Source organism: Chlorocebus sabaeus, chromosome 20, assembly GCF_047675955.1.
Source record: "Chlorocebus sabaeus isolate Y175 chromosome 20, mChlSab1.0.hap1, whole genome shotgun sequence".
NCBI classification, from domain to species: domain Eukaryota; kingdom Metazoa; phylum Chordata; class Mammalia; order Primates; family Cercopithecidae; genus Chlorocebus; species Chlorocebus sabaeus.
In genome coordinates, this window is record NC_132923.1 from 2,909,749 (window position 1) to 2,936,568 (window position 26,820).

General features: G+C 44.0%; 2 protein-coding genes across 3 annotated transcripts in view; one reads left to right on the forward strand and one right to left on the reverse strand.

The window, feature by feature from the left end:
* Positions 1–871: 871 nt before the first annotated feature.
* On the reverse strand, positions 872–16,960 carry NCSTN (nicastrin). 2 transcript variants are annotated; one of them, XM_007976493.3, is made up of 17 exons: positions 16,807–16,956; positions 15,468–15,572; positions 11,169–11,292; positions 10,620–10,741; positions 10,040–10,185; positions 8,909–9,059; positions 8,475–8,584; positions 8,075–8,227; positions 7,286–7,390; positions 7,040–7,117; positions 5,997–6,169; positions 4,216–4,318; positions 4,016–4,111; positions 3,627–3,714; positions 3,224–3,378; positions 2,726–2,938; positions 872–1,672 (listed from the first exon to the last, which is right to left on the reverse strand). In XM_007976493.3, the coding sequence occupies exons 1-17, from the start codon at positions 16,889–16,891 to the stop codon at positions 1,550–1,552; spliced, it is 2,130 nt and encodes a 709-aa protein (XP_007974684.1). In that variant the 5' UTR covers positions 16,892–16,956; the 3' UTR covers positions 872–1,549. The 2 variants fall into 2 exon arrangements, with proteins under 2 accessions (XP_007974684.1, XP_072864323.1); XM_073008222.1 differs by lacking the exon at positions 872–1,672 and adding an exon at positions 2,011–2,401 and having other exon boundaries at positions 16,807–16,960.
* Positions 16,961–17,019: 59 nt separating this feature from the next.
* COPA (COPI coat complex subunit alpha) overlaps positions 17,020–26,820 on the forward strand; it is a 52,678-nt gene continuing 42,877 nt past the window's right edge. Inside the window, exons 1-5 of the mRNA XM_007976492.3 lie at positions 17,020–17,157; positions 19,880–19,993; positions 20,192–20,265; positions 24,746–24,826; positions 26,369–26,445. Coding sequence (XP_007974683.1) covers positions 17,118–17,157; positions 19,880–19,993; positions 20,192–20,265; positions 24,746–24,826; positions 26,369–26,445 — 386 coding nt within the window. The 5' untranslated portion in view covers positions 17,020–17,117. The remainder of the gene's footprint in view (positions 17,158–19,879; positions 19,994–20,191; positions 20,266–24,745; positions 24,827–26,368; positions 26,446–26,820) is intronic.

Consider the following 26,820-nt stretch of genomic DNA (forward strand, 5'->3'; position numbering starts at 1 on the left):
TCCATTGCTGCTGGCATTCAGGCACGTGTCAGAGGCAGCCTCCTGGCCAGCAGTGGAGTGAAGGCTGGGTTTAAGCTTCTACTCCTGCAGGTCCTCTTTCCCCCTTGGCTGACTCAGCCGTTGCCCACGATCATTTAGCAGGGCTGCTATACTCCAGAATTTTGCCTCCGTGAAGACCTAGGGAATTTGAGCATCTCTACAGAGGTCAGGTTCTTTTTCTAAAATAGTCCAAACTTGTTTTGGCCTACAAAAGGCCCACCATTAACAGAAACCCAAACTCCTTAGCATGCCAGCCAAGAACTTCGGGATTCAGCCTAGTCTCGCCTCCTGCTGATCCTTATGGCTCAGACACACTGAACTTACCATCTCCCAAACGTGACTCACACCTTTTCTTGATTCTGTGCTTCCACACCCGGTGAATGCTTTAAGTCATCACTTGAACGTCACCCGCGACATGGTCCTGAATTCCTCTATGTGCTACCAGAGCACTTCGGATACACTGAGATTATTCCTTATATTACACTGCATGTAGCTGTGAGAATGTCTGTCTCTTCTCTCATCCCAACTGTGAGCTACTCAAGGGTTAGGGTTATATTCTCTTCATCTCTGTACCCCAGCCAGTGTCTCAGAGTGAATAAAGACATGCCTGTTCATTACAAAGTTTTTAAAGAAAAACTACGTTTTTCTCGTAGTTTCTTGCAGAACCAGGGCTCTGCAATTTGAAAGGACTTCAACTGTTTTTGACAGAGCCTTACCCCTTGGGTCCTCTGGAGCCCAAGACGATAGCATAAAAGATAACAACTTCATGACTTCCAGTCCAGGATCGCTGAACAAAGTTGCCTGGGAAGAATAACTGTAGCAGTACAAGTAATGTGGGATAATCTATTTTAATGAAACTCATTATATATATATTTACAAAAAGAATAAAGGAAAAAAACAAAAACAAAAATAGATATTACAGCTTAATAAAAAGTACAACTGAGCACTGTGGGCTGGAGGTGGGATACCCACCCGCAGCACGCCCACCCTAATGTGCCGTCTGAGGGCCTGAAGAAAGGACGGTGGGAAGGATACAGGAGGCTCAGCCCAGAGATGCCCCTGTCCTCCTCAGGGGTTCAATGTAGTTTGACCCTGACATTCAACCTTTTATGTCCTTCCCAGTCAGGAAGGTAACTGGGTACAGGGGTAGGGGTGAGGAGCAGAGAGAGGTACAGGGCAGGACGGAAAAGGTAGGATACTGAAGGGCAAATTAGGGTGGGTAACTAGGGAGTTAAACAGGAGCAAGAAGCTTCTATTTGTATTCCCAAAATCTGGCATGAGTAGAGAAGGAGGAGGAAATGGGGAAGGGGAGATGGGAAAGTGGAGTAGAGGAAGGGAGGCAACTTATTTATCTCTCCCTGTCTCTTTTGGATAGTTCCAGTCTTTTATGTTAATCCCAGTCTGAGACAGGCCCAGGGAGGTTCCAGTGACAAATTAGTGGTTGTGTCCCAGTGGGACAGAGGCTCTAGGAAGTGAACTGCTGAGCTGGTAGGAAAAGCTGGGGTCCTCCTCAGTATGACACAGCTCCTGGCTCCCGGGGAGCAATGAAAAGGACATCAGCTTTGGCATTGATGCAGTAGGTGACGATGAGGGAGAAGACGAGGATGCCGAAGCCTACTATCAGGGTGATAAACTGCAGGAGGAGGGACGGCAGGAAAGGAGAAAGGCATTCTCAGAACTCAGTGCCGTTTTTTTGATAATTGGGGTTTGTAGCCATGGGAATTCGGATGCTGGCTCTAAGCACCAAGTATGGAACAACCATGGGCAACATCTCCCCAGCCTACAGACTTTGTCTCCCCATTTGAAAAGAGAAGTGAAGTATCTCTGTTCTTGCTTCCGTCTCGTATTTTAGGCATTTTGAAAGGAGGGCCCATGGCTTTGGTTCTCTTGTGGCACTTACATTACTGACTTGTGACAGGAGCTCAGTACATTAGACTGACTCATCCCAGCTGTGCCAGACGGGGAATGCCAGATGGGAGTGGAAGCTGTGAAGGAGTTCTGGGATCCACAGGAGTTCTCCAGAATGAACACCTACTCAAACTATCTGTGAAGAAAGGTGCTCTCCAGAATGAACACCTACTCAAACTATCTGTGAAGAAAGGCCTCCTGGCTGGGCACAGTGGCTCATGCCTGTAATCCCAGCACTTTGGGAGGGCAAGGCGGGTGGATCACCTGACATCAGGAGTTCAAGACCAGCCTGACCAACATGGTGAAAATCATCTTTACTAGAAATTAAAAAAATTAGCCGGGCATGGTGGCACACGTCTGTAATCCCAGCTTCTTGGGAGGCTGAAGTAGGAGAATCACTTGAACCTGGGGTACGGAGGTTGCAATGAGCCGAGATCGCACCATTGCACTCCACCTTGGGCAAAAAGTGAAATTCCATCAAGAAAGACAGAAAGAACGAAAGAAAGAAAGAATGAAAGAAAGAACGAAAGAAAGAACGAAAGAAAGAAAGAATGAAAGAAAGAAAGAAAGAACGAAAGAAAGAATGAACGAAAGAACAGAAAGAAAAGAAAGAAAAGAAAGGCCTCCTAAGAGAACATGCTGGCTGACCAGGGACAGATTTGCAGTAAGCTTTTGCTACAGATGTGGGGCAAATGGGAGATGGAAGGGGCTATGTGACACAAGAAAGCAGAAAGAAGTCAAACAGATCCCTGCCACCTCCCCTCCTGCCCTATCTCACCTCAAGCTCTTTGCTGGCGATGAGAAATATCCGGGCACGGATATCTTTCCAGCGGCTCTCAGTCCATGTAGAGTATTCAGTAGAGCTCCACTGACTCAGTTCGAAGGCAGGAGACAAGGCCCTGGCTAATCGTGCAGTGGAACGCACACACCGGGGGAGTCGGTCCGTCTCATTGGAATTCAAAGGGCCCTGGACCCACGAGTACTCATACAGCTGCACAGAAGATGGGCCACAACACATGGCTAGGGTGATCCTCTTCTCACTCGTTCCGTCTACCCTCTATCAGTGCCATGCTCTAACCAATTGAGCTAACTGGTTGCTGTCCCTTTATCCTTTAGATGGTCCATTTTCACCCAGGTTCTTCAACACCCAATTGCTGAGGACTGCATCTCTCTACCTCTCCATCCCAACCCCTGGGTCTAACTGGGTCTAGAAGAACCTCCAACTTTCCCAAGGGAAAGGGGCCCCAGGGCACTTCCGACACCCACCACCACTCACATCCTTGTTTTCACTTGGGACTTTACTTGGATCCTGGCACTGCTCTCGGGTGAGGTTGACCACTGTGCCAGTCAAATTTGCCAAGGCATACTGTACAACATAAGTGGTGTTGGTGGGGCTGGAGACAGCGATGTAATGTTGAAGAGGCCCATCACCTGATTGCAGACCAAAGGGAAGGGAAGATTTGGTGGGTGGACAGTGGGTGAAACAAGAAAAGCCCAAGATTGGCAGCAGCCAGAAAGGAGCGCAAGGGGAAAGGATCCATCAAATATGAGAAGAAAGGAAAACAGGGGGTAAGAAAAACAGAGAGGAAAAAGAAAAAAATAATAAAGGTTAAACCAAAATGACTTTTTCTCTATCCCTTTCCTCAGCTAAGGGTCCCATTCCCACACCAGATGCTTACCCAAGTAGGACCTTAGGTCCTGCCTGAGAATAGACTGGAACCATGAGTTGTTGGCTTTAATCAGGAACCCATAGAGCAGACGGGTAACCTAGGATGGGAACAGTGAGGAGAAAAAACCCTGTGACTGGAAGGGAGCCCAGGGAAAGAATTATCAGCGGAGACCCAGTCATGGGGCAGGAACCAGACTGGCCAGATACACTGGAGCTGGGAGACAGTGGCTGGCTCATAAGATGCAGATGAGGCCCACCTAAGAGCTCTCTGGGGCATCAGGCATTCTCACCGGCATCAACAGTAACGTGGAATTCCAAGGTTTGGGACACTAGGGCAAGGGAGGATAGGGACAGCTTGCTGTGTAAACAGAAAGAAGGAGCTAGGGTCCATCTTCTTACCGTTTGGGGATCAGCCTGAACTGTGTCGCTGAAGTTGGTTCCTCCTGCAAGCTCATACAGAGCACGTCCCAGCACCGTGGCCACATCTGCCAGGGCCTGTGGTAGGTGAGGAGGGGGCTGAATGGCCCACCTCTCCTATCCTCAAATGCTAGCTCTTCACTGTGTGCCCCAGGCTCCCACCCAGCCTGACTCAATGCTACCTTGGCAGTGTCTGTTACAAAGTTCAGGTCCTCTTCAGGGCTCAGCCATTCAGGATAGCTCACATTAATGTTCTCAGCAGTGTCGTAAATACTCTGGTAATATCTGCCAGGAAAGCCGGCATGAGCCTTGGCTACATTTAGCCAGGGCTCTGCCCCTCTCCTCCCTCAAATGCCCCTTATGCAGGAACTCAGTATCTCATTTTCAGCATCCAGAAGAAAGGGGTGAGAGAAAATCAGGATCCCATACTGAAAAAGGTGTGGAGAACAGGGAAGTAGGAGTGAGGGTGAGGTAGTTACAGAAAATTAAAGGTTTTCTTGAGAGACAAGGTAGAAAAGGTGAATGAGCTCAGATCTTTAAACACAGGAGAGACTTCTGTATCATTTGGGCTGGAGATATGGGGGACGGCTAAGATGATTTTCAGAGAACTCTGCCATATATCATGAGATCAACTGTATAACTGTTCCAATGAACATTTATATTTACGGTGGCTGGGAGCAGGAGGTGATTAGCACGTCTTAGGATCAGGTCTGCTCATAGATATATAAGAATGCACTGATAAAACGATGATCCTTATGGAGCCCCAAGGAGACAGACCTTAAGAGGGGCTGAACTCCACAGTCTTTACCATCAGTAAATCCCTGTTTACACAAGTCAAGTCAGCCACATAATCAAATCCAAAATGTGTTCAAATGATGAATCCTCACTTGCCCCAGAGTGGTACAAGGATAGCTTTAGAGGCCGCGCGCAGTGGCTCAAGCCTGTAATCCCAGCACTTTGGGAGGCCGAGACAGGCGGATCATGAGGTCAGGAGATCGAGACCATCCTGGCTAACCCGGTGAAACCCCGTCTCTACTAAAAAAAAACAAAAAACTAGCCGGGCGTGGTGGCGGGCGCCTGTAGTCCCAGCTACTTGGGAGGCTGAGGCAGGAGAATGGTGTAAACCCGGGAGGCAGATCTTGCAGTGAGCTGAGATCCGGCCACTGCACTCCAGCCTGGGCAACACAGCGAGACTCCGTCTCAAAAAAAAAAAAAAAGGATTGCTTTAGAGAAGACAGCTGACCCTAAGTGCTAGGACTGTCACTCCCCTAAATGAGTGAGAAGGTGCTACTTGGCTGGGGTCAGAAACAGAGCTCAAGCATTTTCACTTTGAAACTCATTTGGCCCCAGGGAAGCTTGGCAATCCAGCCTGAGTAAGAAGTCCCCCATTATCCGAGGCCTCAAGTTAGGAGCAGTTTAAGGGTAACCCGGACCAAGAAAGAGGTGACTAACAGGGCCTTACTATCTCTGGAGCTCCATCAGCTATAGGAGGCACTTTTACCCTCACACTGAATCATGGACACCTACCACATGTCAAGAACAGGGTACATTTCACAGAGTATGAATACTGTTTCCGGCACCTCTGGGTGAGTTCCAGAGAAGGATTGCTTTTTGTCCTCTAGTCAAAGGGCCCCCACCATCCTTTCCATGCTTGTTTGAGATGATGCCCTCTGCTGGCAGCCCTGAGGAACGCAGGACCCTGGAGAGCTTGGGAGCAGTGGAACCATAACTGAGGATTGACAGGAAAGGGCTAACGGTGAGGATGATTTTCTAAGATGACTAGACAGTCAAACAAATAAGGGTTTCAGGTCATATGTGAAAAGGCCACTGAGCAAAGAATACAGATGGACCGGAGATTTTGGAGGGGGTAGTGTGGGAAAGCGGAGGGTAATAACCTTCCTCCCAGACTACAGAATAGACTCTCTTCAAGAATGAAGAGGATGCAGGGCCAAGTGATTCTTACTTGTTATGGAAGGCACCAGAGTGGTCAGCCAGAACAACACCAGAGATGTTTCGAGCTCGAAGAAATCGCTGCAGGGAAGATGGTGGGAGAGGCTGGGACTGATTTGGCCTCCTGAGGATGACAGCAGGGACGCCAGCACCACTCTTCTCCAATGTGGCCAGGAGATCCTCCACCTGGGGGGAACGAGGGAGATTAACTGATGGGAGGCTGGGGGATGGGAAGCAGGAGGTCTATTTTAGGCCTGAAATGCTCTATACTTCAAGTCCCCTTCTAGGGGAGCTACCCTGTCTCTAGTAGACCTTTATCCCTCAAGCCTTTTGGGACCAATTTCCTGTAGCTTCCACCATTCTTTTTAGAATTAGAAAATTGGGGAATAAAGAAGAGACCTATTTTTTTCATATTTATAAGGAAATTCTACTGTCTTCAAGACTCTGCTTTATCCTCAGTGGATGCTTCATTTATTACTTATTGTGCAGAATTTCAGGGAGCAAATAATAATAGAAAACTGTGTGCTGAATGCCAAACAGATAACCAATTCTTTAAATGCTACAGAACTCCACAGCAGGGATGATGCTGAAGGCTGGAATTGCAGAAAGAGGACCACCTGGAAAAAAGCAGACCTAAAGGTGGACATAGAGGGAAGGGAAGGTTTTGAACAAGCAGTGAGGAAAGTGGAGGACAAGTCGGATAGGGAGTGTAACACAGCCAGGAGTTGGGCAGAGCAGCCTTGACAACTGGATCCATGGGGCAGCAAGGCAAGAAGGGAGCTAGTCACTCACCTATCCTTAATGGGCAGTAGTAGTCTGCTAGGCAACAAATGATCAGAGAACCACCCAGTCCAGGGAACCAATGGAATGCCACTGAGCTCCTGATTCTTCCCAGCAGCAACAACAGCTGTGGTGTTCATCCTTTGGCCAACACCCAATCCAATCCTGTCTCTTACCCTGTCTCACAGGCCCTGGGGGTTGGTGGAAACAGGGCAGGGGTTGGGGTCTGGATTCTGAGCTGTAGGAACAGGAAATGAGGGGAGATGCTCAGGTTACCTGGTTCCGTACAGAATCATTTTTCTGAGACACAGGATCTGTGTGCATCCAAAGCTCTAGTGAGGTTCTTAAGGCCACCTGGAGGGAGGATGAAGAAACAACACTTAGAATCAGTCTCCTGTTCTGGGCCATACCTAGGCGACAGAAGTCAAGAGAACAGGTGGTGGTTCCTGCAGTTGAGACCACAGAATAACAAAGGAGGAAGTTTTAATTAAAAAGGAAGGGGCTGGGGGACATGTCACATACCTGTCCCAGCTCCACAAATGAGTCCACATTCTCTAACTGCACAGGAAACTTGCCCTTCTCCATATCGTAGACCATCCTCGAGCTGCCAATGTAGTCAAAAGTTTCCTGAGAGATGGAGGAAGGTAGGAGGGGGAACAGAGATTCCAAAGGGTTAGGAGAGCCTCGAGGAAGGCCAGATCATCAAAGCTGTAAGCAAGACGACTGTCTCAGGTCACCTCAACTGCTAGTCAGCTTACAGTCATGCAACTTTGTGCTTCTCTTGGCCCCACATCCCAGCTGTGACTATGCCTCATTATGTATGTATTACAAGATTTCTCAAGCCCAGAAATGGGGAAAGTAGCCTCAGTAAAGGCCTAAGATGAACATCAGCTATAACGTGTCTGCTTCTTAACTGTCTCCCACCTCCAGTGACTAAGCCACAGATGCTGTTCCCTTAGTTTAGGGCTGTGGTCCTAGTGATGGGAGTCAGGAGCCTCAGGGCTCCTGGATGGAGATAGCAGTAAAGGAGTCCAGAGAGTAAAAGTAAAAGGCCACCTCCAATATATCTTATCAGTGGGGGAAAAAAGGGGCTGGTTACATACCAATTCAGGGTGTAAAAGCTTCCTAAAAAGGACTTTAAGCTTCCTAAAATGGAGGAATCTAAAGGGGAGACACACGTAGACACATCCAGAAGCTCTATGCTGATTAACAACTTAGGTCAAGTGCCGAGGTCTTCTCCAACCAGTGGCCACTCTCATCCTTACTATCTTCTTTCTTCCCTGCCATTGCACCCCAGCAAAGAGCCCTTACCCCTTGGAAGAAGACAAACATGACATTGCGGGGCAGGGTGGTCACATCGGGTGCCTTTTGCAAAGCTTCAGCAGCAGCCAGCTGGGTGACGAAGGAAGCCACCGCACTTTCAGCCCCTGGGGCCACATTCCAGAAAAAGGAACGACTATCCAGCTAGGTACAACAGAAGAAAAGTCAGGGGATATATACTTTAAAACTGGCCCCAACCTCCTTTCTTGCTCCAGTCAAGAGAATATACCTGTCCTGCGGCAACGGAGACAACCCAGGAGTCCCACAGCCCAGATTCCTCCCCATTTGAGGCTTCCCAATGTAGCAACTGTGAAATCTGATATGCTAGAGAGGGGCCTACCAGCTCTTTTTGTGCCAGCCCTGCCCATCCTGATCAGAAGCCAACACTCACCCGGGTGGCAGCAACCACAACCCTGTCGTCAGGCTTTAATGTCCCAGTTGTATTTATAGGCTTTAGCATGCTCCACACATTGTAATCAGACAGGGGGTCACAGACGATTTCTAAGCAGGATGAAAACAATGAGAGATCAACAAGGCTAAAGGAGACAGTAGCTATAAAGGCAACACTGGAAAACTTCTGACCAGTGCTCCACGGAATCTAAGTCGTTTTCTCTACTTCCAACAGTCCCAGCTTGGCTTCTCTGCCACGATTCGCTTTAGGAACAAGCTGCCTCAATTTTTCAGAATTGTTTCTAGTTCTCCCACGCAGAGCTCCTTCATGGTGTCTACTCCTTCTCTATTATAGTCTCTCTTAACATTCCCCGGCCTGGTTCCACTCCCCTCTGCCCCTTATTCCATTACCCTCATGGTTTGGATCTGCCCTACCTGGGTTGATGCTGAAGGTGCTTTGGATGGAGCTGCGCCGCATGCAGGTGGCAGTGCTGATGACAGCGTGCATGTGTGAGAAGAGCTGCATGGCACACAGTGGGAAAGCTGGTGCTGAGCCATTCTGACTCAGGTTGTGATCTTGATAGCACTGAAAGGGGAGATGGACCCCACTGAGACAGCTAGTTGGTGGAGGCCCTCCCCTACGTCCCAGAAGGAGGAGGGCCCAGTTCCATCCTTTTGGGATGAAGCCACACTTTTTTCAGAGACATCTCTCCCTGAGCTATAGTTATCTGGTACAACCACAGGATCTATAAGGTCAAAGAGAAAAACTCATCAAGAGGTACAAAGGGTTGCAGACTCAATGGTTTAGCTGGAGATGAAATTATCCCATTCCAGATGGCTAGGCCCAATTGAAAGTTTCAGCCACTGAAAAGACTCAGTGTGATCTGATACAAAGAGCACCAAACTAGAGATAGAAAATCAGACATGACACAGCTAGGAGATCAACTCAACATGTAACTTTGGACAAATCTCTTAACTACTCTATGAGTCAAAATGGAAATACTAGGCCAGAATTAAGGCACAGTAGAGCTAAAAAGAAGCCCAGAAATTACCAAATTGAATCTCTCAATCTCTAGTCCAATGCTTTTTTTTTACGATACTAGTGGTTCTTCACGTGCGCTGTGTACCTTGTTTCATATTATTCTTTCAGATATTCTTTATATTTTCTTCTAGTATAAAAGGCTTTAATGCTGTGAGCATTAAAGGAGCAGGAGCAAAATGTGGGGAGAGAATGTGAGAAAAATAAACATCTTGGTTCTTTTTGGAGCAACCATCTTTCAGCAGGTGTACTAGTAGAATGAGCCACCCTCCAAATAGGAGAGCCTATAAAATAATCCTCTTTCTTTCTTTCTTTTTTTCTTTTGAGATAGAGACAGCCCGATCCGTCACCCAGGCTGGACTGCAATGGTGCCATTTCAGCTCACTGAAACCTCTGCCTCCCGGCTCAAGTGAACCTCCTGTCTCAGCCACCTGGGTGGCTGGGACTACATACACACACCACCACAACTGGCTAGAAAAATAATCTTCTTTCTAACTGGAACTGCTAGGAGCTGGCAGAGTCATTACCTGCTTGATAACCTTGGTTTCATTTTCATCTTCAAGAAGAAAGATGGGGAAACTAAAGTCTTCATAAGCCAAACCATTGCCCAGTGAGTTCCACTGTATTTCTCTGCAGTGAGCAAACTCTGGCCCATAGGAGTTGGAGTAAACACCTGAAGGGAAGGATGGGGAATAGGGGGACTGGTTACTGGGACACCAAGTACTTAGGAACCCAGTGAGGGAGGAAGAATCTTACAGTTGGAACTAAGAGTTCAAAAGCAGATGGTGACTCAAAGAAGCAGGCATGATGTCTATCACCATCCACACTAAAATGGAAAGACAATGGTATCAGGGAGTCTTAGGCCATAAGATTAGGGATGTGAACATGTGACAAAAAGAGATGATGCCATGTAAGGCAAAGGAAAGGGAAGCAGGAGAGGGAAGGGATGAGCAGCGAGGACAAATAAACACTACCTCCTGTTTGGGAGTCAGTTACTGATACTACACACAGACACAAACACACATACATCCCTCACAAAGACATAAGACCGAAGCAACAACGAGCCTTAGGTGACAGTAGGCTCTCCTGATCCTTTGAGACACTTACCAAACCCATCATTTGGGCACTGCACACTAGGAGAGAATCCTGAGGCAGGATTGGGCTTGGTCAAGGACACTGCAAGACCAGCAATTCGGCTGGTTCTCCCTTTTAGCTTCTCCATTAAATCCCTGGAATAGGAAAGGAATTCCATGAAGGAACACAGGAAGGTGTCGGACAGCCTGACATCCTGCCCTCCAGGATGGAAACAAATGGGGAACTAGTGGAATCATACTGTTGACTTATTTCTTCCCTTTCAGTCTCTAACTTCTGAGTCTGGAGTATGATCTGCTCTAAAAAGTAGAGCTCTAGTGAGTCAGCACCCCAGGAAGGAAGGGGAGGGGTACCCAGGGTTACTCAGGGACAAGATAGGTGAAATTTGGCCCTGAGCTCAAGATCATTTCTTTTGATGGTACACCTTTCCTTCTGAGGACAACCCTGCCTTCTCCCCTGACCAGACTAGGGCAGCCAAGGGAAGTTTTCACTAATAAGTGGGAGGACTGTTCACTGAAACTTTCCCTCTATGGATGTTTTCCCAGCAGATATATCCATTCTTACCTGGTAAAAAGCTTGCTCTCCAGCAGAACCATGTAAGGGGGGTTGGGGCCATCAGTCAATACCCACTGTAGGTCCTCTTCTCTCTCTACTACGTGGATAACCCCTGTGTCTCCACTAATTGAAGCTGCCAAGACAGAATGAGTTAAATTAAAGCTCCCACAGTTGATAATTCTCACTCTGCCTCACTGATTCTGCATATCTTTTATCCCTAAAGATGTCACAACATATTTGGGTGAATACAGGCACCTCTAGATTTGAACTGAAAAGCTGTTGCCCGAGCTCCATCTGAAGTTTATCAGGAGGGAATGGAATATAAAAGAGCACAAGAGGACTCATTATATGCCAGAAAGGTTCTGTGAACTTCATTTTCTTGCTCTCTGCCCCCAACCTTATTTAGCCATATACATAAGATTCTACAACAACAGACACCAAAGTTTTCAAACCTATATTTTCTCCAGGAAATGCCACTAAATCTCTAGCTCAGGGTTTTAGCTTTGAATCTTCCTTTGTGAAAACACATGCATAGATGCCCTTGGCCTCAGGAGCCTTCCTGGATCGGCATTCCTTTTGCCCTTTTTGGGAATGACTTTACTTGCTTCTGGCCGGTTTTAGATGAGGTTAATCAAGAACTCTGAAGTTTCTGAAACAGAGCTTCCCAATTGATAAGCCTTGAATGGATCAGAGATGTGCTCTCATTGGTTCTCCTCATTCCAGGAAACCTAGGGTTTCCAAAGTCACCTCCAGCCAGGAGTCTACTTATCATTTACCCCAGGATGCCCTGAAAATATCACCCATTTCTCTATGTGCCAGGATGCCATACAAATAACATTTTCCATGTGTCTCATGACATAATAAAGATTGGGAAGCACTGTATTAGAGGATGGATACCCAGAATCCAGAATACTTTGAATTCTACATAATTCAAGACATTAGGTAATACTCCTTAAGTCCCCAGTGATGTGTGTAGAGATATCCTAGGGTCTCCCTGTGAGTCTTCCCCCCACAGAAAATTGGATGTGTTATTCATAAATTATTTAAGACCAGTAGTTCTCAGCCCTGGCTGTGTATCAGAATCACTTTAGAGTTTTAAATGCCCGCCTCGGCCCCCCAAAGTGCTGGGATTACAGAAGTGAGTCACTATGCCTGGCCCTTGCCATAGCATTTAAAACATGGGAAAAAGAACAGATAGTGTGGCAACTAAAACATATATAACTTCGGCCAGGTGCAGTGGCTCATGCCTGTAATCCCAGTACTTTGGGAGGCCGAAGTGGTTGGATCACTTGAGGTCAGGAGTTCGAGACCAGCCTGGCCAACATGGCGAGACCCCATCTCTACTAAAAATACAAAAATTAGCCAGGTGTGATGGCACATACCTGTAATGCTAGCTACTCAGGAGGCTGAGGCAGGGGAATCGCTTGAACCTGGGAGGTGGAGGCTGCAGTGAGCTGAGATTGTCCCACAGCACTCCAGCCTGGGTGACATAGTGTGACTCCGACTCTCACACACACACACCCACCCACTCCAAAACTTCAACTCCAGGGAGGATAGGAAGAAAACAAACTATGATACTGGACTGAAAAAAACCTGGATTCTAATCTGGATTCCAACTAGCAATGGTGTAGTCTTAAGTAACTTGCTTATTTTCTCTGGGCCTTCAATGAGGAGGTTTTCTACCTCTGTTCATCTCATACTGTGGGGATAGATGAAAGAAGGAAGAAAGGATAGAAGGAGGGAGGGAGGGAAAAGAAATCTATTTATAGCCCCCTTTCAAAACTTTAAATTGTCCAAGAGAAGCAGAGCACTATAATGAGAAATCAAACCTGGGTATCACTTTTTCTCCTTAGTTTTATCATGTTAGCTACACTAATTAAAAAGGGCGCAGCCTGCTCAGAAAAGATAGATATGACAAAGTAAGACTTAGAAATAAGTACGTTGAAAAGGAAACAAGATCTTAATGAGGCAGTGGCCAGAGTCCCGCTTGCCCCCTCTTGTTTCTCTGTACTGGCACTTGGCTTTACCTCCAGAGGCTTTGCTCCCACAAAGCTGTTTTAAGAACATAGAGCAGAATGACTCATTCCCAAAGGAGTTTTCTTAGAGCCCAGTAACAAGAAGATGGGGTCCTGGCCTTCTGTACTTTATAGTGAGGTTCCAGCAAGACCAGCAGTCTGATCTCAGCCCACCCTGGACCTAGCTCTCTTCTACCTACAAACCAGTTCAGAAACTAAGTCCAGAGGGCTGGGCACAGTGGTTCATGCCTGTAATCCCAGCATTTTGGGAGGCCAAGGTGGGCAGATCACGAGGTCAGGAGTTCGAGACCAGCCTGGCCAACATGGTGAAGCCCCGCCTCTACTAAAGATACAAAAAATTATCCGGGCATGGTGGCACACACCTGTAATCCCAGCTATTCAGGAAGCTGAGACAGGAGAATCACTTTAACCTGGGAGGCAGAGATTGCAGTGAGCTGAGATCGTGCCACTGCACTCCAGCCCAGGCAAGAGGGCGAGACTCCATCTCAGACAAAAAAAAAAAAGAAACTAAGTACAACAAAAACTTTATCTGGGGCTGATTGGAATCAGTCAACCTACTCCCAGTGCTCTGTATGGCAGGGACACGGGACAATGAACAGATACTACAGCTCAGGGAAAGATGGCTAAAAAAGTAGTAACTGCTTCCATGAACAAGTCTTTCACTTCTCAGTGTCCCAGTTTTCTCTTACCAAATTGGAAGAAGGCTTCAGGAAATTTATACAGCACTTCTGAGATCACCCTCTTTACCTAGCATCATCAATAACCATCTATTAAGAGATATTTGACTTTCAGCTTTATGCAAGTATTCCAACCATTATTCCAGGGGTAAACTGAAATTCAGAGGTGATCAATTTGATGATGAGAAAGCCAATATCAGACCCCAAGTTTCCTGCTTATCTGCAAAACTATTTCTGACAGAGCTATTGTCCATGGGAAACAAAATCTGAAGACAGCAGGTTAGCCTTTAGATTACTACTTTTCCTGCCCTATGATTTTAACAGTTTTTAAAGGCATAGTGTCGTGGAACCTTCTTTTGGAACACACAAAGTGTAAAAATAAGTGGCCTCATTGTCAGTTGAATTTAAGGAAAAACAAAGTTTTAAAAAAGGATAAATAGAATGCTTCACTAATTCCTCCTGCAATTATTTGGCATTTTCTTTTCTTTTTTTTTTTTTGAGACAGCGTCTCACTCTGTCACCTACGCTGGTGTACTGTGGCACAATCTCTACTCATTGCAACCTCCACCTCCTGGGCTCAAGTGATTCTCCTTCCTCCACCTCCCGAGAAGCTGCGACTATAGGTACGCCACAGCAGCCAGCTAATTTCTGTATTTTTAGTAGAGATGGGGGGTTTCACCATGCTGGGCAGGCTGGTCTCAAACTCCTGACCTCAAGTGATCCACCCGCCTTGGCCTTCCAAAGTGCTGGGATTACAGGTATGAGCCACCGCACCCAGTCTATATGGCATTTTCAACGCCTTCTCTTTAAATAGTTCATTGCCTTTAAGAGGCCCATTTTGGTTCCAAAAAGTTCAGAGTGCAAGTGATGACTGGACATTTCCTCCTTAAAAAAAGTGTAATAGGGTGGTTAAGAGTCCTGGCTTGGCTGGGCACGGTGGTTCACACCTGTAATCCCAGCATTTTGGGAGGCCAAGGCAGGTGGATCACTTGAGGTCAGGAGTTGAGACCAGTCTGACCAACATGGTGAAATCCTGCCTCTACTACAAATACAAAAATTAGCTGGGCATGGTAGTGAGTGGCTGCAGTCCCAGCTACTTGGGAGGCTGAGGCAGGAGAATCACTTGAACCCAGAAGGCAGAGGTCACAGTGAGCCAAGATGGTGTCACTGCACTCCAGCCTGGGGAACAAGAGTGAAACTCTGTCTCAAAAAAAAAAAAAAGAGTCCCAGTTTAGTGCTAGAGCCACCAGATCCTGGCGTCATCACTTATTACCAGTATGATCTTGGGAAAGTTACTCAACTTCTTTAAGTTTTAGTTTCATCATTTATAAAGTGACAACAATAGTAAGACCTATTTTATGGGGTTGTTGTGGGGGTTATATGAGATGCACATGTAAAAAGCTTGGTATGCAGCATTTACTAAATGTCAGTTCTTATTAATTATCTTGCCTAGCTTGACAGACCGTTCTCTACAACTGCCTACTCTCAGTCCAGTATGAGTGTCAGAACTCCTAAGCAGGACGTGACTGTTACTTACTATCTAGGGCACAGACAAATATCAATGTCCATAAACATGAATCCCAGTCTCAACTCACACTGGCAGCCAATCTGATGAGTGGCATTCAGCAGGCGAACACAGGGAGCTGTTTTATTTAAGGGGATATATATCTTCCTCTCCACTGAGTTTCCCCTGCACAAACCTGATCGGAAGATAAAAAGTGTTAGAAAAAATTGAGAGACACAGGTATTAGCTTCTATCATGTAATTAACCTGATGTATGGCTTGGGTAACAATATCACACTTTCTAAAATGAGATTAAAGTCCACTATTCTTACTTCTTGCGCACATTATTGTAACATATACATGCTCTACATGGCACTCAGCTATGTGCCTCAAAGGGTTATTAAAAAGTCCATGTAGCGCCATTGACAGTGACACTAAAAGAGAGAAAACTTGGTCAAAGGAAAGGTGTTTGACCTTAGATTTGCCAAATTCTGGTTGCACAGGTGATCACACTTCTGCTTGTATATCCTGTATGTATATTACTAACCAGTTAATACAAAGGTGCTGGGCTAAGAAAACTTTCTGAGACATTTTTCCAAGAGTGTGAACAGAATTGAGAGAAACCTTATGACATACACTGGTCAGTTAATTTAACATCAGTAGGTAATTTGTGTGCCCACAGTGTGGGGCAGCTGTAGTTTCTCCTTTGAGGATCTTTAAAAACAATGTGAACTAGGGGAAGGCACAGCCATAGTTACATACAGACATTTGCATTTTAGGGCGTGACCAACTAAAAAGCCATGTATCAGTAAATAAACGCGCATAAGCAAACAGTCAAGTACATTATAAATGCCAAAAGTTCCTTGAATCGTTACTTCACGGTCTTGACAGTTAAGAGTACCCATATCCTATCTTATTCTTGCTTTACTGATTAAAAAAACAAAAACAAAAACAAAACCTGAGGCAAGGCAGAGGGACACAGACTTTGGGTGTAACCAATAGAGGAAGAAATAAGAAATCTACCTTTTAAGCGCCGCACAGCACCCACAGAACAAGATTGCTTTCGTCTCAAAAAGTCTAAACGCGGGGAAGAAAGCTAACTTTCACACCTGTTCCTTTCGACTGTGGGGTGGGTGGCTGGGGTTGTGGGAAAAACGAGGCATCTGGACAAAGTGGGAGAGGGTCGAGTTCGAAGTCCAGGAAGAGGCCTACAGAAGGGAGTGAAGCGACACGACATGCTGCAGGGGAGAAGGGACCTTTAGGGCCAGGCAAAGGGGGAACTTCTGTCGTGGGAACGAAAGAGAAAGAGGATTTACAGGGTGGGGGGACCGAGGGGCAGCAGGAACCAGAAGGGAGACAGTGGCGCTCGCGGCTGGGCCGATCCGGAGAGTTCCTTTTAGAGAACGGAGCCCACGGGTGGGGAGGCCTCACCTGCTAGTAGGACGCAGAAAGACAGAAGACGAAGGAGACCCCGACTTCCCAGGTCTGCCCCAGAGCCACCCACTGCCGTGGCCATCTTGCCTCTCTGCTGAGCGGAAGCCCCCGTTCGGCTCCTGCCGGGTAGCGGCCTCTCTAGGCTACCACTGACACCATCTCTGTGGCCCGGAGCCCAACAGACCGGAAGTTCGTGTTTCCAGGAGCTTCCGGAAACCGCGGCAGAGGGTAGCTGACGTGGAGGCGTCCGAAGGGCGGCAGGGTGTGTCGGGGCTCGGATTAAAACATCGGAGTCGGAGACCTGAGAGATGCTAACCAAATTCGAGACCAAGAGCGCGCGGGTCAAAGGTAGTGGAGAAAAAAAAGGGGAACATGGAGGTTGGATGTCAAGAGCGGCGCAGACACCGGGGAAGAGAAAATGGGTAGATGTGCTGGCCGAAGTGGGCCCACTAGACGGACCCAGAGGAAGACGGAGGGTGGGAGAGAGGTTAGGCCTGGCTAGCGGTTCTCCAGTCCCCTCTTCTTTGGTGTGTCCTTGGGCTTCGATTTACCTATAAAGTGGCTCCCACACTGTAGGTGATTCCTTAGACCCCCTCCCTATTCTTTCTTCTCCCTTTCTCTCTTTGCTGTGCTCCCAACTTGTATTGTTCTGCTCCAAAGGCCCTGTGACCTGTTGGCTTTTTGATTGTGTTATATGGAGTGGCCCTGGGGCTTGAGTCTCGATCTCCGTTACTCGCACCCGAGTCAGTAGCTTTTTTGGAGACGTGTAGTGGCTACCTCACTTAAGGAGGCCTTGGCTGCAGCATCTCAACATCAGTACCTCCATTCGGCTTTATTCACTACCCGGAAGTAGTACTTTGAGGCTTATAACCCCAATAAAGTCTCAACTTGATAGGGTTGCCAGATAAAATGCAGGACACCCAGTTAAATTTGAATTTCAGGTAAACAATGAATAGTTTTTTTAGTCTGTCCTTGCTTACCAGAAGTTCAAATTTATCTGGGCATCTCGTATTTTTATTTGCTAAGTATGGCGACTCTAGAGCTCGAGTGTGGGTCGTTGGGGGTGGAGGGCAAATACTGAGATCTCAGTATTAGCCTCAGAATGTTAAAATGTGAAAGGCAGAGAGAAGTAAGGTCTCCAGAGACCTGGAAAAAATAGTATCTAGAGTATGTAGTAAGATGCAGCGTAACAAAATGGTTAGTCTTTGAAGTGGTTGGTCTTCGAAGTCAGATGGGCTTGCTTTGGAATCCTGAGACATCCAGTAACAAGCTGTATGACTTGGGTGACTTAAGGTCTCTAAGTCTCTATTTCCTCATCTGTAAAATAGTCTTTTATAGAAAGAATTAAAATGAGAAAGTATGGAATGTATTTATTACAGCACCTGGTGTAGACTCAGTAGTGCAAAAAGTGGAGGCTGCTCTCAATGTGTGAATATATTCTGAGCAGTTTCTAAGTCTCTTGGGAAACTTGACCTTGAAAGGTGGGTACCATTAAGAATTTCTGAGACCTGTATAGGTGAAATGGGTCTTCATAATCTCTCAGTTTTCTTTTCTGCTCCTAATTTCTTGCTGGGCAGTAGAGAAGGAAAAACAAAGATGTTGTAATAATTGAGGGCAAACATCCATTGTTGAGTGTACTTATATATCATAATGGAAAAAAAAAAGAGAACCTAATGGAAAAATAGACAATTTAGAAGAAAAATTGTAAATGTTCAATAAATAATTAAAATAGTTCCACCTCACTAGTAATGAAAGAAATGCAAAAAAAAAAAAAAAAAAAAAAAAGTGAAGTTACTTTCTTGGGGGGAGGGTCTTAGATTTATAAAACAAAACAACAAATAGCTGATAACATCCTGTGTGCAAAATGGGCACCTCCATAAACTTCATGAGACTGTATATTGATACAGTGTTTTTACATTTAAATATACGTACTAAAATGTTAAGTGCACATATTCTATTCCTGAGCAATCTCACTTACAGGTCTTTAGCCTAGAGCAGTAATAATGCAAATAGGCTAGATTATGTGTAGAAGTATCTTCAGTAGGCTCTTCTGATAGCCAAAAATTGGGGGACAAAGGTAAATGCCTGTTAGAATAATGTAAAAGTTTGCAGAACAACATCATAATGTGATCCCCACTCTCATAAAATACTAAGGCCTATGTCTATGTGTAACTGCATTAAAAATCTGGAAGGGTACACTCCAAACTGTTAGTAGTTGTTACCTCTGGAGACTTCCATTTCCAGTCTTGATAGAATAACACACAAAATGTATGAAACAAAGGTTCATACATTGCTCACAGACGTTGGGTGACACGCAGTGCAGGGAAATGATTCTTGAGAGAAGGGAAATAAACAAGGTGAGTCCTATGATTGTCATAGATTACTGCCCAGAGAGTTTTCAGGCTTCAGTGAAAAGGGGAATCCCTTGTTCTTTCTGAGGAGACAAAAGTTCAGAGTGTGGGGAAGCAAAGATGCTAGATTTTGCAGGGCAAAATACTGGAAAAGAGGGGGCTGCAGAGAGAGAGCACTAGAGATCTGCAGGATGCCCTCTCGGGTCTTTGAGTACTGATCTGCATGTGAGAAAACTATTCAAAACCTGACAAAGAACCACTGGAAAGGAGAAGGCAGAGCAATCCCCAGAGCTCACACAGGGCTGGGACTAGTTTGTGTTCCTACTGGCCAGAATGGAAAGACTTCTTGATATTATAGGACTTCCAATAGAGACCTCAGATGGGCTATTGCTTTAATAATGGTTCCAGATTAAGCCTAGAATGAAGGCTGCTGTAGCCCCCCTGTAATAGAACCTAAAAGCAAGCCTTGAAAGGATCAACTGATTCCAAGTAACTTAATTGCATCCTAGAGCAAAGCCCAACAATATTTAAAGGAATATAACAAACATCTAGTACCAAACATAAAATTCATGATGTCTGGCATCCAGTAAAAAATCATCAAGTGTGTCGAATGAATAAATGAACCTAGGATTAACCTTGCTGTTTCTTTTTCTTATCAGAATTGACAGAAGGTGACATCATGGGGCTTAGCTCATTGTATCATTTTCTATTTTTTTCAGGGCTCAGCTTTCACCCCAAAAGACCCTGGATCCTGACTAGTTTACATAATGGGGTCATCCAGTTATGGGACTATCGGATGTGCACTCTCATTGACAAGTTTGATGAACACGATGGTGAGATATTTCTAAGAGGAAGTTAAAGGAGTATAAGTATTTATCATATCCTGGGGTATTTAAAGCCTTGTTTGACATGGATTCCTCTATGATTAAAGAATGTGGAAGTGATAAAACTGAAAAATCCTGAATAGGAATCACCTTAGATATTAGAAAGGATAGCTCTCTCTAACATACATTGCCTGCCTTCCCCACCAGGTCCAGTGCGAGGCATTGACTTCCATAAGCAGCAGCCACTGTTCGTCTCTGGAGGAGATGACTATAAGATTAAGGTACAGAGGGTCTGTCATGACTAAGAATAAAGGACAGAGGATGTGGGAAGGTTTGGGAATCATGAAAGGGACTGAAAGACAGGGAAGTTCATTCATACAGAGCTCAGGCTTTTGACAACATTATCTGGAGAACTTACCCAGCAAACATTTATTGAATGCTTACTGTGTACCAGACACTGTTTTCTTTTTTGGGAATTCAAAAATAAATAAGAAATGGCTTCTGTTTTCAAGGAGCTTTTATTCTAATAGAGGAGATAAACATATATCCAAGTAATAGCATGTACAGTTTGGTGAGTGATGTAATAGAGAGATATTCACAGTGAAATAGGAAAGAGCAGTACAGGTGCAAAGACAAAAGGCATGATACAGCTAGATACAGGGCAACTCTTATTAGTTTTGTATGGAGAAAACCTGAAGAAATGTTGAGAGAAGGGGCAGAAGATGAGAGGGGCCAGATCATGGAGTACCTGTTTGCAGCACTCAGGAGTTTAGATGTTATCATGCAGATAACAAGGAGCAATTTAAGGAACTTAAATACAGGAGTGATATCAGATTTATATGTTTTTAAAATGATTACTTGGTGGTAATTAAAGAAAAGATTGGATGATTTGGGCAGAACTGGAGGCAAAGATTCCAGTCAGGAAACCTGAGCTTAGGTAGTAGCATTTGAAATGGAGAGAAGGAGATGGATGTGAGAATTTAAGGAAATGAATCAGTATATCTGTTGGATGATGGTCAATAAGGAGAAATAAATGAGATGACTTTCAGGCTTCTAGTTTAGGTCACTGGGTAAAGGGGGTGTCATTAACTAGGAAGGGAAAATCAGGAGGAGATAGTTTTCTGGAGTGGAAGAGAATGGGTAATGAATTCCATCTTGTCTCTGATAATTTTGAGGGAGCTAAGAGACAGTCTAGTTGAGGTGTCTGTGCTAGAAATATATTTGTGATTTGTCGTCGTGAAGGGAGGAGCCAAAGGAGAAGCAGTAGAAGATATTGCTCAAGGAATACGTTGTGTAAGAAGATAGACCATCATTTAAAGGAGAGAGAGGAAGTAGAGTTAGTATGGGAAACAGTGATTTGAGGGGTTCAAGATGAACCAAGAGGGAGAAGAAGCCCCTTGCATGCCAAGGAAGAAGAGAATTTTGGGAAGGAGAAAGCATTTAGAGTAAGATCAAGACTGAGAAATAACCTTTAAAGTGCTTAATTTGGAAGGCCTTAGTATAAAATGAGGAAGCAGACAGAATATAGGCAATTCTTTGAAGATGATTGACTATCATAATAGCGAAAGTTAGAGCCAGAGACTAGCAACCTATAAAAATAAATCAAAATTTCCTTTATTTGCTTCCTTTAGTTGTTTTCATTAAGTCTATCTATCAGACCAAACCAGTGAAATTTACTTGATAAAAAGGTAAAGCCTTTTTCATAAGCAACTTCAAGAAGTTATATGTTGTGATTATACCACAGAACTTAGGTGACAGGAGTAATGAGTGACAGCTGCCTACAGAGAAAAGAGCTATTGGAATTATAGGAAGGACATTTATTTCTGTTTTCTAGTTTTTAAGCACCACATCCTGGGGCAATCAAAACTCAAATCACCTGATAGATCTCAGAAGCCCATAAGGATATCACCTCATTATAATATTTTTGTATTTGTTGTTTATAGTGATGAACATTGAGTATCAAGAATGGTTAACTTGGGATTCTTATAATCTGTTTAAAAAGGAAAAACTGGGTGTTAATTAAGAAAAAAGTTTTTCCAAAATGACTAATACTTTGGAAAAGAAATAATCTTCCACTTATGAAATGTCCAGAATAGGTAAATCTATTGAAACAGAAAGTACACTAGTGATTGTCTAGGGTTGGAGGGGTTGGGAGGAAATGAGGAGTGATGGCTAATGGGTATGAATTTCTTAGGGGAGTGCATAAAAATGTCCTAAAATTGATGGTTGCACAACTGTGAATATAGTAAAAACCATTGAATTTTATACTTTAGATGAATAAATTGTATGGTATTTGAACTGTATCTCAATAATGCTGTTATTAAAGGAATTCTTTACTACCTGGTAGGTGTATAGTGCTGTCATTCGGTGGAGTTTTTTTGTTTGTTTTTTTGTTTGTTTGTTTTTTGTGACCAAGTCTGCGCTGTCGCCCAGGCTGGAGTGCAATGGCGTGATCTCGGCTCACCACAACCTCCACCTCCTGGGTTCAAGTGATTCTTCTGCCTCAGGTTCCTGAGTAGCTTGAATAACAGGCATGCGCCACCACGCCCGGCTAATTTTGTATTTTTAGTAGAGATGGGGTTTCTCCATGTTGGTCAGGCTGTTCTCAAACTCCCAACCTTGGGTGATCTTCCTGCCTCAGCCTCCCAAAGTGCTGTGATTACAGGCGTGAGCCACTGCACCCAGCCCATTCAGTGGTTTTAATTAATTTAATTTCTCTGATGACTAATAAACTTGAACATTTTCTCATAAAAAGGGGGATTATCTGAAAAGTTATGTCTGTGGACTATCATATTGCTTGCTATGCTATATCCAGATAAATTAGTATAATCTTCATTTATAAAGAGTAAGACGGGGAGCCCAGCAAATGGTCAGACTATTGGTCTAAAACCCCTATAAGTCTTTAAGGATTTACAGTTTTGGAGCTTGACTTAGGCCATTGAAGGAGTCAAGACATTTTGAAGCTAGAAATATGAAAGTTTAAAACACTGAACTCTATAAGGGGGAAAGTCAGTTAAAGAATAGTGTTTATGGTATGATCTAATTTTTATGTGAAACTTTACTGTGTACATGTGTATTTATATGTAACTGATTGAATAGATAGAGGCGAAGGTATTGGAATACTTTAACTTTTCATGTTATTCTTATTTCCATGCATAATGCTTGCTGAGCACTTACCTAGTGTCAGCCACTGTGTTAGGTGGTAAGGGTATAGTGTTGAGCATGCTGGGCAAGAACCCTGCCTTTAAGCAACTCAGCATTCTTGTTTGGAAGATCATACTTTTGGATTGTTTGAATTTGTTATAGGAAATGATATTTTTATAATTTACTAAAGAAAAGTTAAAAATTAGAAATAGTAACAAGCTGGCCCAGATTGATTATAAACAAATATTAAAAAGAAATTTTTAAAAATTAAATGAAATAAAAAGAAAAATGCATCTGGTCTCTTATTTTTGTACCTTTTAGGGGATTTTCTGAATGAGGAAGATAAGCTATTTTATATTTATGCTCCTGGTTTTCGTGTCTTCAGTTGTGTTCGTTGATGCCTAGTACTTTGGTAGTTGAGACTCAACTTCACATCTGAATATGATATTGTTTCTCTGCCTAGCTCAGCCTTACTGAGCAATGTAGTATTTTCCATGTAATAAGTTAAAGTCTGTTTGCTTGACAGTTGAGTACAGACCACATATGTATGGGCGTCATTTGCCGTCAGGGTAGGAGTCTAAGAAGCTGATGCCGTATATTACTGTTTCCCTTGGAGTCATGGTATCTATCTGTCCTACTTTTTTTTGAGATCAGGCCTGTCTGTCGCCCAAGCTGGAGTCCTGTGGCGCGATCTCAACTTACCGCAATCTCGGCCTCCCAGGTTCAAGTGATCCTGCTGCTGCAGCCTCCCAAGTAGCTGGGATCACATCCGGCTACTTGTTTTTGTATTTTTGTAGAGACAGAGTTTCCCCGTGTTGGCCAGTCCGGTCACAAACTCCTGACCTCAGGTGATCCCCCCTTGACTTCCCAAAATGCTGGGATTACAGGCATGAGCCATCGTGCCCGGCCCGTCATACTTTTTAAAAGTGATGGGTAAAGCATTAAGGGGCCTGTATTCAAGCTGAGAGCACAATTATGCAGTAGAAGAAAGAGTTTCAAATCAAGCCCTGGATAAATATTTCCCGCTACTAAATACAGATGGTGTCTTCCCAAAGAAAGAAAAACTTTTCTCCTTTTTTTTTTTTGAGACCGGGTCTCACTCTGTCGCCCAGGCTGGAGTACAATGGCATGATTTTGGCTCACTGCAATCTCTGCCTCCCGGGTTCAAGTGATTCTCCTGCCTCAGCCTCCGGAGTAGCTGGGACTATAGGCGAATGCCACCATGCCCGGCTAATTTTTTGTATTTTTAGTAGAGACGGGGTTTCACTGTGTTAGCCAGGGTGGTCTCATTCTCTTGACCTTGTGATTCACCCACCTTGACTTCCCAAAGTGCTGGGATTACAGGCATGAGCTACTGCGCCCAGCCTGAAAAACTTCAATAATTTCATATTTATCTTTTCCCTAATCATACCCCAACCCCACATTGTTTATCTGACTTATAGTTTCATTCTTGTTCTTTTTCCCTCAAATCTTAAGGCTTCCTACCAAGGTTCCTACCTATTTAGAAATGCCAAAGTACAAATATGTATGTAAACCCATATTTATATACATATTTCTATCTCTATAGAGGCCCAATAGCTATATTTCTGTTTCTTAGTTTGATTTCTGTCTTTCCAGGTTTGGAATTACAAGCTTCGGCGCTGTCTTTTCACATTGCTTGGGCACTTAGATTATATTCGCACCACGTTTTTTCATCATGTAAGTAGTCATGGGGTGCTAGTTTTGGAGCATTCTTACTTTCCCCATAGTAATCTTTATTTGATCCTTGAGAACCCATGTTTTAATAACAGAGTTGTTTTTGGAGTGGCTCTTCTACAATCTGTGTGGTATCGACCTTTCTGCTTTGTTTCTTTCTGCAAAAGGAAGCACTCGGGATTGTACTGAATTTAATTTTATTGGATTCAGTGGATTCTATGGGAAGTCATTGTTTCTCTGTAGGGAAAAGTAGGGATTTGATTTCAGGTTTGCTGAACCAAAAAACAAAAGTTTGCCAACTAATCCCATGTAGGGTATTGTTAGTAAGTAGTAGGTGTGTCTGGAAGATCAGACTAAGATGCCATTTTGATGAGCTAACAAACGTTTTGAAGTATTAACAATCATACCCCCTCTATCCTAGGATTTTTGGGTCTGGTGGAGGCTGTTCCCTTAGCCAGGCTTACTACTTTCTTTGAGCTGCCAGGTATCATAGTAGATTTAGATAGTGAGATTACAGACTCCCAACCTCTGAATCCATTTGCAACCTGAGAGGATCTCCTTATAATTCTGTGTATTAGCATTAACTTATACTATTCTTTGATTGCCAGTAAATTAAGTCTTTGAATTAAGTTAGAATATGATGAAATAAACAATAATTTACTGGTTGAGTATACATTGTTTCTTTAATTAAAAAATTTTAGGATAGGAGAGAATGAGAAAATTACAATTTAAACATTTCAGAATGATAACCACTCAATAAGATAATTTAAGTAGGAATTGTTTGTCATTGCCATAAAGGACTTCCTGAAGACCCTTGCCTAGAACAAGTTGCCATCTACCTGGGAAGTTATGAAAAACCTTATTTTCTTTCATTTTACCAGCTCAGTAAATACGTATGTGTGTTACACTTTCTAAGCTTTGTGCTAAATACTGATGTTAGAGATACTATCTCTGTATTGAAGGTAGAGATACTGTCTATCTTCAGTGTTTAACACAAAGCTTAGCAAGTGTAGTATTAAGGAAGTGTAAATAAGAAATACTTCCTTTTCTCAACAATCTTACAGATTCCAAAAAGGTTAAATTGTCTTTACATGTTACTTTCTGCTTTGATTGCTGAGACCTGGGAATTTTTTGAAACTGGACAGAAAGAAGTCAGACAATAAAATAATATTCCCATCCTGGAGTTAAAGGTAGAAGAATCTTTCACAGGATCTTAATTTACATGATTAACTATATATAAATACACACACATACACACGTATAGAAGAAAATGTAAATGTATATGTCACTATCTGCCTCTGAGAATCTATTATGCCTCTGACTGGCTTCCATTCTTAAGTCTTATAGGTGAAAGTGCCGAAGTTGAAAAAAGCTGTTAGAGTGGTAGAGAAAAGGCGACAGCTAACCTGGTAGCAAAAGCAGCAGCCCCTTTGCTAATGTAGCTGAACTGTTAAGCAATGCAATTCTTTAGAGAAAAATGATTACAAGAGGCTGATAAAACAAATTTGTTTAATGTTTAAAGCCTTTGTCTGGAATATCTTTCAGGAATATCCCTGGATTCTGAGTGCCTCAGATGATCAGACCATCCGAGTGTGGAATTGGCAATCTAGAACCTGTGTTTGGTAAAGCAGGAGGCAGAGGGCTCAAAAAGAGTCTTCATTTTTCCTACTTTTTCATAATCAGCTTCTCTTACAACAATCTTCTCCCTTCCCAATTGGCTATGTCGGCTGATTACTGATTGTATTTGTAGGATGCTTTTAAGTGCAAAATAATAAATGTAGAGGCAATCCCATATGTGAATCTGGATCTTCCAATACTTTCTTACCAGGAAGAGAAGTCATACAGCCTTTTAGAACAAGAAATTTTAGCTGGTTTTCAATTATTTTCCCAGAAAACCTGAGTCAAGGTCTAGACCTTTGTTTTGTTTTGCGTTTGGAGCTGGAGCTTTACATAGAACCTTCCACGAAGAGTTAGGGACCATTTAAAGTGATGGCCTT